Raw genomic sequence first — 12,315 nt, forward strand, 5'->3', positions numbered from 1 at the left:
GAAACCACTGCTTGCAGAGTAGTGATAAACAAAACAAAGCAATCAATCTTGCTCGCAGAAGCACGCACGAAAACAGACGTACATCAGTACCTAAATTCATAGCTCCCATGATGAGAGTCTGACCTGCGAGAACGAGCAATGACTTTGTCTACAAAAATTGTCGAGTAGTCTTTCTCTGAAGGCTGTTTGCCACGATCCAGCTTGCACACATTAATACTCGGAGAAACTATATGCAGCCACGTTCACTTGTTAACAAATAAATGTTCTTTTATGTTCCAAAGCAAAGTACCTAAGAACTAAGTTCTCAATGACGGAGCAAAATATTGTTGACTCTATTGACACGGCGACACAAAGCTCCAGCAAACTTTTCAGTGGTGAATGTTAGGTTGTGGTAACCACGCTGTAACAGACCGTGCAAAGATAGTCCAAAACGCATTTTTAGCTTGACAGATGGTGGCCAGCGCTACGAATCAAAGGCAGTCTCAAGGCGAGAAAACAGAGCTGCACGCGCGATCGCGCGTGTAGGGCTTCCCCTGAAGGATGACGCATGCGCAATGCTTTCGTCTATGGAGGTTTCAAAAATGACAATTTCCACGCTAAATTTCTTAAAAACTAGCCGTACAACCTGAGTTGAAATTTTGAGAGTTTGTAGATAACATTAACACAAAACCGTCAACATTTTTTCAAACAAATCCTATAGACAAAATTTCACAGTTTTGGCTTTTGCAAAAATGTTGTCTTTGGGATTTTTCTGTCTGTCTCTCAAAACCAGTATTTCTAAGTACTGAACAAATCCTGAAATTTTCAGATAGGGTCGTACGGCTGGTTTCTTCTATAAAGGTTTAGTTTCCAGTCCCCTTTTTGGGAGCTCGGTCACTATATTTCGCCTTAAACTACGCAATAAAATATTTTTAGAAGGTAAAATGATAATTTACATCAATTTTAAGTGATTAACAGTCCAGTAGAGACCCTCAGTTGCTGAAAATGTTCCCATTTGAAAAAGGGCGATCGTTTTCATCCAAAAACTGTAGTAAGCCACCTTCACCATTTCCAATAAAGTGCGAAGAGTTGTAACCTTTTTTATCCAATCGGGTACCGGGTACCATACGTCAAGAACAAAGCCAAGAAAGTGGCGGCACCTCCGATCAAAGCTCAATACATCAGATTACGCTTCCCGAGGGATCAAGGCCTCGGTGACAGGAAGACTAGAAGGGTGACCCTGTGGTCCAGAATTCTCCTAGAAGGAGATTGAAGAGTGGCCTTTACAGCCTGAGCAGAAGTGGGGAGACCTTCTAAAGACAGACGAAGGGGTAACGTATGGTACCGGGTACCATACGTCAAGAACATACGTAAAGAACAAAGCCATACGGATTGTGGAAACCTATCAAGTTTTAGCCGGGATTAGGCAGCATCATTGGATCGTCGATGCAGTTTCTACGGTAAAGCATATTCTTAGCACGTGCCATGTGTGCAAACGTCAGAAAGCCAAGCTAATCCCGGATCAGACAGCGAACTTTTCATGAGTCGAACCTAATACATGTACATTGAATCAAGTAAATGAAAAGTTCGGCGTCTGAATCAATTCGGAACGCCTGTTTCAGTATGGAACGGCCCAGCAGTTCTTCCTGCCTATCCCAGCTTGGAATTTGGACTTTGAATCGAATTTGGAACGGCTTTGATTTAGACGCCAAACTTTCATGTACCGAACCTAATAATGCGTAAATTATTATAGCGTATTTGTAAGCAGCTTGACCGAAATAATCATTTTTCTCCTTTTAAAGTTAGCTCTACTGGAATTAAGATCGGCTTCTGAATCAATTTAGCCGGTCTAAATAATTTGGGTCGGCCTTAATTCGAACTAGGTTCGGCTTATGAAAAGTGTGGCGTCTGCACCGGGCCATTGAAGAGCACGTGACCAGGCCGCTTCCTTCTTTTATCAGTACCGTTTTACGCTTCGTTGGTAGAAGAGGTCTCTCGAGAATTATCTACAGAGATAACGGCACCAACTAAAGAGGAGCTGAATTGGAAGTCGTTGAGGAGTTGAACGTCTGGGACCAAGGGAAGATTCAGTCAATATTGACTCTGAGGGGAATCGAATGAAACCCTTCCGCGCTAGCTATCAAGGTGGCGTATCAGAAGAATTCTACATTCCAATGGTAGGAGAACATCTCATGAATGAACTAACCCTAAGAAAGTTTCTAGGTGAAGTAGAGAAGATTTTGAATGACAAACCAATTACGCCTCTTTCTACTGATCCGCAAGATTTGAAAGCATTGACACGAAAACAAATTCTTCTTTTGCGTGGAAACCCATGCTCATCCCCAGAATTTTTCGACGAATGAAACCGATTCAAAGACAGATTGAAATTAGTTCATCTTCTAACAAATGAGTATTGGCAGAGGTGGACAAAAAAAATATCTGTCGACGCTCCAATAAAGCCAGAAGTGGTTATAAACATAGTCCAACTTCCAGCTTGGAGATTTAGTGTTGTTAGCAGACAAGAACTTGTTCGGGAAACAGTGGCCAAAGGCCTTGGTAGAGCAAATATTTCCCGATCACCGAGGCATAGTACGCCACGTTTTCGTCAGAACAGAAGACGGAGTGTACCGCAGAGATGTCCGAAATCTCTTTCTAGTGAAAGAGCAGTTACTAGGTTTCCAAGAGAGCATCAACCCAAGCCTGTTTGAAGCTACTACTTCAAAATTTTGTAGAATAAGCACCAAAAAGTATCTGAACTGTTTCGTAAGGTTAAGATAGTTTAGTAAACTTTCAAGAGACGTCGTACCGATCATTTAGTTTCCGACTAGGTTTTGTGTTCGGTGCAAGCTTATGCTTAGGTAGAAAGACCCCCAGTCGTCTTTCGGCGGGGGAGCATGTAAGAGACAAACAAGCATTACATGAAGTGGTGATCACATACCTGCAGGGTGCACTTTTTCATGGAGCACATGTTTATTGTTATCGTTTCGTTACAATTAGGTTTTACTTATCAGAGGAATTATCAGAATTATCCAGCTAACTTATTTTCATTCTTCAGGTAAGACGACGATGATGTCTTAAAATAAGTCGATAAGTCAAAGGTTTTTGGTCGTAGTTTGTGACACATAACCTAGGTGATTTCTGGATGACCTAATGAGGATAAACGAAAAAAAAAACCTTTTTGGACATTTTTCCTTTTGAACATCGCTGTATCTCGCCCACTTTTAGTTGCCCTCTCTTTAAGGCCTTTTATCTTCAAGAGTATAATAAAGAAATTCTTACTTAACGTAGTGGTATAAATTACAAATATCCTTGTCAAATTAACAATACTTGTGTAAACCGTCCGGTCAAACTTTTCATTATTGTGTTCCAACAAAACATTAACTTGACCCTGACGAAATTATTGAAATGGAAAGCTGCCAATCTTGCAGCATAATTTAATTCATCCTCATATTTACCTATTTCCTGGGTGTTATGAATGATTAATCTAAGGAAGTCATTACGAGATCTTACGCCCAATTGTTTGCCTGTTGCCTGTTAATTGGTTGAATCTTGGTGATACGTTTTCCAACCAGATGCTGCAATCTCAAAACAGACTGTTAATGTCTGCTAATCGAGCGAAAAGGTTATCCGCATAATGTCTTACTCATCAGTAGATAGCTTCAAAGCCGCTTTTGTTGGCGTCATTTTTGCACTTACTATAGTGGGAAATTCACTTGTGGCTTGGGTTCTCATCAAATGTCGACGATATCTTCTACGAAATCGACCGACTTACCAATTTATTCTTAACATTGTGCTTTCCGATCTTACAGTCGGTTTGTTAACCATGGCGTTTGAGTTTGTCCGTGAGCTTCTGGGAAAATGGGTCTTTGGTACAGTGTTGTGCAAGATTGTGGAATTTATTGAAATTGCTGTATCTGGCACGGCAGTTATTACACATGCCTTGATCTCCTTTGATCGATATCGCAGCGTCGCTCGTCCTTATCTTCCAAAGCTAAGAGCAAGGCAGATAAAGAGAATGATAACCTTGTCATGGCTTCTCCCTGCTTTTGCTGCAAGTCCTTATTTGTACATGTTCCAGATCGATGAGATTGACTCGAAAATCATCTGCAGACCAAAAGCAATACCAATTCCATGGCTAGATAAGATGTACCAAGCCGTTGAGATGTCAATTATACTCTTGTTGCCGTTCTTGATCATGTGCTGGCATTATTCCCTTGTGGCATTAACGATGTGGGGGATAAGTCCAACAGTGACAGCTGAAAACTTCTCTAATTCAGCGAGACGTTCTGTTGTTTACAGAAATAAGAAGCGTGTAACACGAACGTCTGGCCTTGTTGCAATAACATTCATCGTTTGCTGGTTTCCTACGTTTGTCTTAAGTTTCGTTCGGATTAGCTCTGGCACAGAGGATGTCCATCGTGGGCAACTTTTGCAGGAGGTAGCCATGTTTGGCACCTTTATTAATGAGGCTATAAATCCTGTTATTTACTGTGCCTTCGATAGGAACATAAAATCACAAGTTCGACTCAGGGCCTTTTGCACCCACAATACAGACAGTGTTGTAACAAGCAATGATGACGATCATACACGCCACACCGTGGAAACCGATCATAGGCGAAAATCGACGATTTTGGAAACCCTAGATCTTACCAATTCAAGTAACAGAACGATACAAATATAATATACGGTGTAAGTAAGTGGATAATGATAGATGAATAAACTCCGCGCAGAAAATTTCCCCTTCAAGATTGCAATGCCTAAACTGACTGAACAAAAAAAAAGGTTTAGCCATTTCAAAGAGAGAATTATTACTTCTCAAAAACGCAAAAAATAGTTGTTTTTTTTTCTGCAGCTTTTTACCTAAGTCCATACTTTTACAGTTTCTCGTGTCTTGATGATCGTAATCGAAATTTTTCATTTTCGCACGTTTTTGTGCGACGTTTTTTGTAGTTAACTAACTTCGCGAACCAGTTAATGTTCTCGAGTCTGCTTATCATTTTATTACTCTGAAAATTTCAAGCTTTAAATACCAGCCCTCTTGTTTGCGTATAATGGTACTGAAAGTTATGCTGGAAATCTTTATCTTACTGAGCAAGTCTGGTAAACGAGTTTGTGCGGATGTGTTTAAGGCAGAGTGAGGAGGCCTTTGTAGGCTATTTAGAATTTTTGCCCCATTTGAATGTAACGAGACTAATATCCCTGCATTGATGTTAAGAAATGAGTTCCTACGCCAAATAGATCTTGATAACGTGTCGGATAAATGACAAACGCTGATAAACGCTGACAAACGATTAATTCTAGTCAATTCAGTGTAGTACGGTCACCCCGGTCCTGGTCTAGTAGAGTTACTAGACTAATCATACTTTATGGCCGTTGCGTTCAATGAATGAAAACTTGCTGTAAGTTTGTAAACCCAATTGTATTGTTATTGAAACTACTATGATAAAAATAAAAGCCGAAAACCAAGCTGTTATTGTTTAACCCACGCTTGTAATGACTTCTGATATTAATTTTAATGAACAAAAATCTTTCTACTTTCGTGTTAAAAGGACATAAATTGTCATATTAGAAACGTCTTACGTAACCAAAACGATATTAGCTCATCTTCATTTTAGTACTCGAGAACGCTTCTAGCCACAAGGCTTTTAAGAGAAGAACACTGTTAAAAAAATATATAATTTCTGTAATCCCAGTGCCCTTAGACTGAGACGTCGCTTACAAATGTGGGGGTTTCTTATTATTTATTGACAATATTTTCCCTTTCATGTGACAAAAAAAGCAATTTATCTTTCTTCTCTCCAGTAATTTTCCATGAATACTAGCATTTTCTCGCCAGATTGCGAAATGTTTAAGTTTTAAAATTTTTCACCAAAAGAAAGTAACTATTTCATATACTGAGTAGAAAACGACAGGAAAATTTTCACTGAATGTAAATTTAGAAAATTTTCCTATTTTTCCTTTCAAAGTTAGCAGGTGCTCACAAGTTGGCGTATAGAAAATTAATTTTCTTTCATTAATTTGCTCCTGGCGCCATAGTTCAATTAATTTGTTTTAGTAACCCCCGATCAGACCAAAATTTTAATAAAGGCCAACTAACTGTAAACAATTGTCCCTTTTGACGGCCTATATTTTGCACGATATAATTCATCCTCCTTGACTATAAAAAAAGGGATTCTGTATGTTTGAATTCAGTGGACGTGATACAAATCCTACACTACTTTAAAGTAGCATTACGATGCGGTCTAATATAATCTTTCTATGCTGGGGCATTTAAGTGCATTTTCTGTTCTGCGATCATAGAAACGAAACTAAATTTTTCGGAACACCTTTCCAATTGCAACTTTAGGGGAAAAAAGTCTTGATTGGCTTAAATTTGAAAGCTTCGCAGCCAATCATTGGAAAGAAAGTTTGACACATAATTTTGTACCTCATAAAGATCATATGATGAGTATTTCTTATTGTTGAAAATTCTTCCGAGCTGCCCATGCGATACTGTAAACTTACGCGTATAAACGTTTACGATATATGGATATCGTTAAATATCAAGCTTTTGCATTAAGAAGCGGAAAAGAGCAAGAAGCGAAGGAAAGTCCGACAAGAGTGATAGGAGTTGTGTGTCGAATAGAAGCAGAAATTAGTAAGGCAAAAGCCAAATTAGGAATGCGCGCCCTTAAAGAAGAACAAGAACTAGAACGCAAGCTGGAATAAGTTGGAAGAGGTAAAGCGAAGTTAAGCGGAAGTTAGAGCTGTTGAATGCCAAAACTATGATGGAGCATGCACAATTAACTGACTTATTGTTAGAGCGCAGCGTGGAGAATAGAGGGTAAGATGGGATGAGTGAGTACTTAAGAGAGCTCGATACTAGTTATACTCCTACAAACGGAACATTTATGCACGTTTTGTTATCAGTGCTACCACACCCTTCTCACCACCCCTAACAACACCTGTTAACAAGGGTAAAGAGCGAACATATTTGGCTCACAAGATTACTTAAACTTTACTAGCGTCATTAGCGACCGCATTTTCTGCATCCCCAGTGTCAGCAGTCGCAACTTCTGCTTCGTATGTAAGAACAGTAATAGCTGATGAGGCACGTTTTAGCGGTTTTAAGTTTATCTTAGTCCACTAAGTACAGCACGCCTATTATTTATGCCAAAGACGACACCTACAGCTGTTGTTGCATCATCAATGCAGACGCATCCATCTTCAGCAATGCCTATGTAGGATATATCTCATCATGCACATTAGGCTCGGGTGGAATTTCATACCGACTCTGTTGAATCTGTTCGAAGAGTTGCGCATCGTATAAACGTTAAATGTGGGCAACAATTGGGGTTCTCTTGGCCTAGTAACCGGGTGAGAAAGGAATCAAACTGGACGAAGGATTCGCCTCCCAGGTTTACTACCCTTGCGACTCAAACTGACCAGTCATTGCCAAAACAAGAAAATGCCACCAAGGCTCCATTAGAAGTGTACTCAGTGTTCCGGACCTCACAATGATTGGAGATACAAAACGTTCAGAAGTGGTTAATTGAATGACCGTCTAAAGAATGTTCGTCAGCATGGATTTGTAAACTGTGTCTTGACGAATGACTTGCTGCAAAACTCTGTTATAGGATATACTTGCCGATTATCAGGTTGGGGCAAAGTTCACCACTGCCTCCTGCATCCTGTGACGGAGAAAGCTGATGAAAATGACTGTGGATTGAACAGTCATAGTGCGCCGGAGGGTTCAGCGAATAGTAGCTGCTGTAATGTAAAAACGCAGCGCACCGTCGGCAAGTAGAGGACAACAAATCAGGTCACTTTTCATGTAGCATCTAGTACTAGCACAACACCCGTTACTAGCGAACCCCACACAGTTGGTTCACTAGAAGCAGGCCGACCTAGAGTTGCTTCAAAGAGTTCCGAATCAGAATTAGACGTCCTGGAGGCATTAGAGAAATTATCACGCGTGCGTTTCTAGACAGTGGATGAGACGCCACGTTCTGTTTAGACAGTCTAGTACAAGATTTCTGTTTAACTGATAAGAAGCCGATCAGCTACATCATGACTCCCGCCAAATGTGCCGATCTCAGACATGGTCATGAAGTCCAGTTAGACATTGAATCCTTGGACGGAGATATAAAGTTCCGGCTAGACAACGTCTTGAATACAAGGAACCATCCTTTTTCACCACGGCAAATAGCAACGAATGAGGATTTTAAGCGATGGTCTTATCTCCGTGAACTTAGCTTGACTGAGACGGGAGATAAGGGAATAATAATAATTTTGATAGGCAGCGATCGTCCAGACCTGATAGACGAGCAGCTAAAAAGGAAAAAAGGTGATCAAGGCGAACATTATACAGTGAGGACGCCCCTCGGGTGGACAATCCACGCCCAATCGGAGAATTCTTTCAAGGACCGTGTTAGCGTAAAATTTACTCGTACTGGGCAAGATAGGTCAAACATCCCGCTATAAGGTATGTTAGTCTGCTTTGAAGCCGTTTTTTGTGACTTCACGCAAAGCTCCTCTCCGAAAACGGCTGCTGAGAACCGAAACACATTCCTCTCCGCATATTATCCAATCATATTTCAGCATCCATTTTCTGAAAGGAGTCCGCGCTAACACCACGATACTGTGACTCCTACAAACAGTTTGTCTATTGATAGAGCGCTAGGTATCGGCTGGAACGTGGAACATGACACGATTGACTTTGTAATGAACAACAAGGAGATACCGGAGAATCGGACCGACGTCTTTTCAACTCATCCTCGGAGACCCACCTTTTCCCGCGGACCGACTGACTGCCCCTGCGACGAAAGGTTTTAGCCACTGGCAAAAGAGCCCCAGGGTACCGACTATCACCTGACCATTTCCGTGCCAGACAAGTATGGCGAGACAATAGCCGTCGTGTACGAACATACAAAAAGAACTCAAGAGATGCTGTTCGCCGATTGGGCAAAATAATACAAAACATTTTTCGGCCCAGTCAGGAGCCAGCATTCGCCTGACCGTTTGGAGATGGTCCGGTGAGAGTCGTTACCCAGGGGCTCTTTCTCCCGTGCTTGAAAACTTTTGTCGCTCCTTGTCTCCCGGCCCGACTGAGAGACTAGGACTTACTAGCTTGCAAGGATTCAGCATCCCTGATGTTACAAGCTAAGAGACCTTGGTCAGGTTAAACATGTAGAGCTTCATCATTTCGCTGATACGTCCCAGGAGCATGGTTATGGGGCGGCCACTTTTTCGCGTCTTGTTTACAGCCAAGGTCAAATCCACTACTGTTTCGTAACGGGGAAGTCTCACGTGAGACCCCTGAAAAGTGCTGTAACTGTACCAAAGCTGTAGTTGATGACGGCTACTTTGGACGCGAAAGTCAGTCGTGCGTAAAGCGCCCACTAAGCAAGCCACGCAAGATCCCTTACGCATCGTAACCTCGCGCAACTCTGGCAACCTGAAAGAGATAAATTTTCGCACAGGCGTGTCACCTATGTATGTTATTTTCAACAATTGAAAAACGTTATATTATGAACAAGTGGATAATACTCGGATTTTTACCTGCAACTGTTTAATCTTTTCTAGTCTATAATGTTATAGAACATGCATGTTATCCGAACATGCAACATTTGTAAAATACAACAGACGCTTTTGCAATGAAAATACAAACTTTAAATATACGCTTGAAATAGACGAGAGACTTGAAAATGTAATTGGGCTTCGAGCCGAAGCTGACGAAGGAATACAACCAGATTAAAAACGGTTCGGTTTTTCAGTCTATTTTGCAAGTTATCATAAAAAAACTCTTTGCGTGAAATCTAAAAATTCTATGAAAGTGAAAATAAAGGTTTTCTTTAATGTCGTATTTCTAAGAAGATAGAGCTACGCCGTGCAGATTTCGGTCAACACTACTACTGACAGAGTACGTGATAATCTGCCCTGCGAGCAGTGGTTTGTCCAGGCCGGACGCTACGCTTCGATGGGAAAGAAACCACTGCGAGCAACCGTTTGCTTTTCCATCGAGCATACGTCCACGTGATGACCACGAATATCCAACTACAAGACGGCAACGAGAACTTCAACAAAACAATAGGTTTAATAAGCAAAACAAAAACTTTGCACTTGCAACGCTTTTATTTTTGCATTTCTTTGCCACTTTTGCACGAATACGACGCGAAGGTGCCTAATTTTGCGTTTTATAGATAACGCAAACAAGCAAAGACGAAATTTATTTTTCTTTTCGCTCTTGAACTTGGATATAGTCCCTTGGAATTCAACTCCATTTAGGTTCGCCTACATTTGACAAAGAAACTGAGTAGATATGAATAAATAATCCAAAGAAATACTGAATATCCACAGCAGGCTCGCGTTAAGGCAGAAATTGTAAGCTAAGCAAATGCGCGAGATTCTAAACTTACTTTCAAACAGGATTTACATGTTTAAAATTAATCTATTCGTCCATAGCGCTTTGACGGCGGCTCGATCAAAGAAGCAGACGGATGCTCGCAGTGGTTTCTCTCCCTTCGTAGAGTAGATTGCTTGCAGGGTAGTGATAAACAAAACAAAGCAATCAATCTTGCTCGCAGAATCACGCACGAAAACAGACGTACATCAGTACCTAAATTCATAGCTCCCATGATGGGAGTCTGACCTGCGAGAACGAGCCGTGACTTTGTCTACAAAAATTGTCGAGAAGTCTTTCTCTGAAGGCTGTTTGCCACGATCCAGTTTGCACACATTAATACTCGGAGAAACTATATGTAGCCACGTTCACTTGTTAACAAATAAATATTCTTTAATGTTCCAAAGCAAAGTACCTAAGAACTAAGTCCTTAATGACGGAGAAAAATATGTCGTTGACTCTATTGACACGGCGACACAAAGCTCTAGCAGACTTTTAACACAAAAAAATAGTTGTCTTTTAAGCTAATATCCGAACATGCAAAGAAGACAATATACGGTTCGGTTTCACAAGTGAAATAGTATTATCGTCCACAATTCCAGACTGAAGTGACGTTTAAGAAATCCTATTATATGTCACCATATTCCCTTTTCAGTGGTGAATGTTAGGTTGTGGTAACCATGCTGTAACAGACCGTGCAAGGATAGTCCAAAACGCATTTTTAGCTTGACAGATGGTGGCCAGCGCTACGAATCAAAGGCAGTCTCAAGGCGAGAAAACAGAGCTGCACGCGCAATCGCGCGGGTAGGGTTTCCCCCTGAAGGATGACGCATCGCAATGCTTTCGTCTATGGAGGTTTCAAAAATGACACAGAAAGAAAGTGGCAGCACCTCCGATCAAAGCTCAATACATCAGATTACGCTTCCCGAGGGATCAAGGCCTCGGTGACAGGAAGGCTAGAAAGGTGACCCTGTGGTCCAGAATTCTCCTAGAAGGAGATTGAAGAGTGGCCTTTACAGCCTGAGCAGAAGTGGGGAGACCTTCTAAAGACAGACGAAGGGGTGAAAATGGAGAAAGCCACAGTTGCAGCAGCCGTGGTACAGGCAGATTTCTGAATCAAACGGCCCTGTCCCAACGATACTCCTCATGGGTTTGGCTACGAAGGATAGCTCCATGGTAATCTAAAGCCTTCAATAGACCTATGCAGTCCCAGTGTAAAAGATAGAAGCCTGGAACTTTGTCCTACACCCTTAAGCGAAAAAGAAGATTGTGAAGTTCGCCCAGAAACAGTTCTTCACTAGTGAAAAATGAGACAGTTGCAACTAGTAGACTCGCAAGGCTTAGGCCACTTCAAGAAGAAGAAATCATTCGTGAAGGTGGAAGATTGAACCACTCAGATTTTCCATATGACGCAAATCATCCAAAGATACTACCAGCAAAACACCCTGTATCAGGTATCAGAGTTGATAATTCGTCATCATTTTCACTTATACGGATTGTGGAAACCTATCAAGTTTTGGCCGGGATTTAGGCAGCATCATTGGATCGTCGATGCAGTTTCTACGGTAAAGCATGTTCTTAGCACGTGCCATGTGTGCAAACGTCAGAAAGCCAAGCTAATCCCGGGTCAGACAGCGAACTTTTCATGAGTCGAACCTAATACATGTACATTGAATCAAGTAAATGAAAAGTTCGGCGTCTGAATCATTTCGGAACGCCTGTTTCAGTATGGAACGGCTCAGCCGTTCTTCCTGCCTATCCCAGCTTGGAATTTGGACTTTGAATCGAATTTGGAACGGCTTTGATTTAGACGCCAAACTTTCATGTACCGAAACTAATAATGCGTAAATTATTATAGCGTATTTGTAAGCAGCTTGACCGAAATAATCATTTTTCTCCTTTTAAAGTTAGCTCTACTGGAATTAAGATCGGCTTCTGAATCAATTTAGCCGGTC

General features: G+C 41.3%; 1 protein-coding gene across 1 annotated transcript; it reads left to right on the forward strand.

The window, feature by feature from the left end:
• The first annotated feature begins 3,560 nt into the window (after nucleotides 1-3,560).
• On the forward strand, nucleotides 3,561-4,670 carry LOC140938507 (substance-K receptor-like). The gene has a single exon (XM_073387993.1). It carries the CDS (start codon nucleotides 3,614-3,616, stop codon nucleotides 4,658-4,660), a length of 1,047 nt encoding a protein of 348 aa, XP_073244094.1. The 5' UTR covers nucleotides 3,561-3,613; the 3' UTR covers nucleotides 4,661-4,670.
• The last annotated feature ends 7,645 nt before the right edge of the window (nucleotides 4,671-12,315 follow it).

The sequence above is a fragment of the Porites lutea genome, chromosome 1 (assembly GCF_958299795.1).
Source record: "Porites lutea chromosome 1, jaPorLute2.1, whole genome shotgun sequence".
Classification (NCBI taxonomy): Eukaryota; Metazoa; Cnidaria; class Anthozoa; order Scleractinia; family Poritidae; genus Porites; species Porites lutea.

Coding starts and splice junctions, on each gene's coding strand:
- LOC140938507 (XM_073387993.1), top strand. CDS start 3,614: ATGTCTTACTCATCAGTAGATAGCTTCAAAGCCGCTTTTGTTGGCGTC.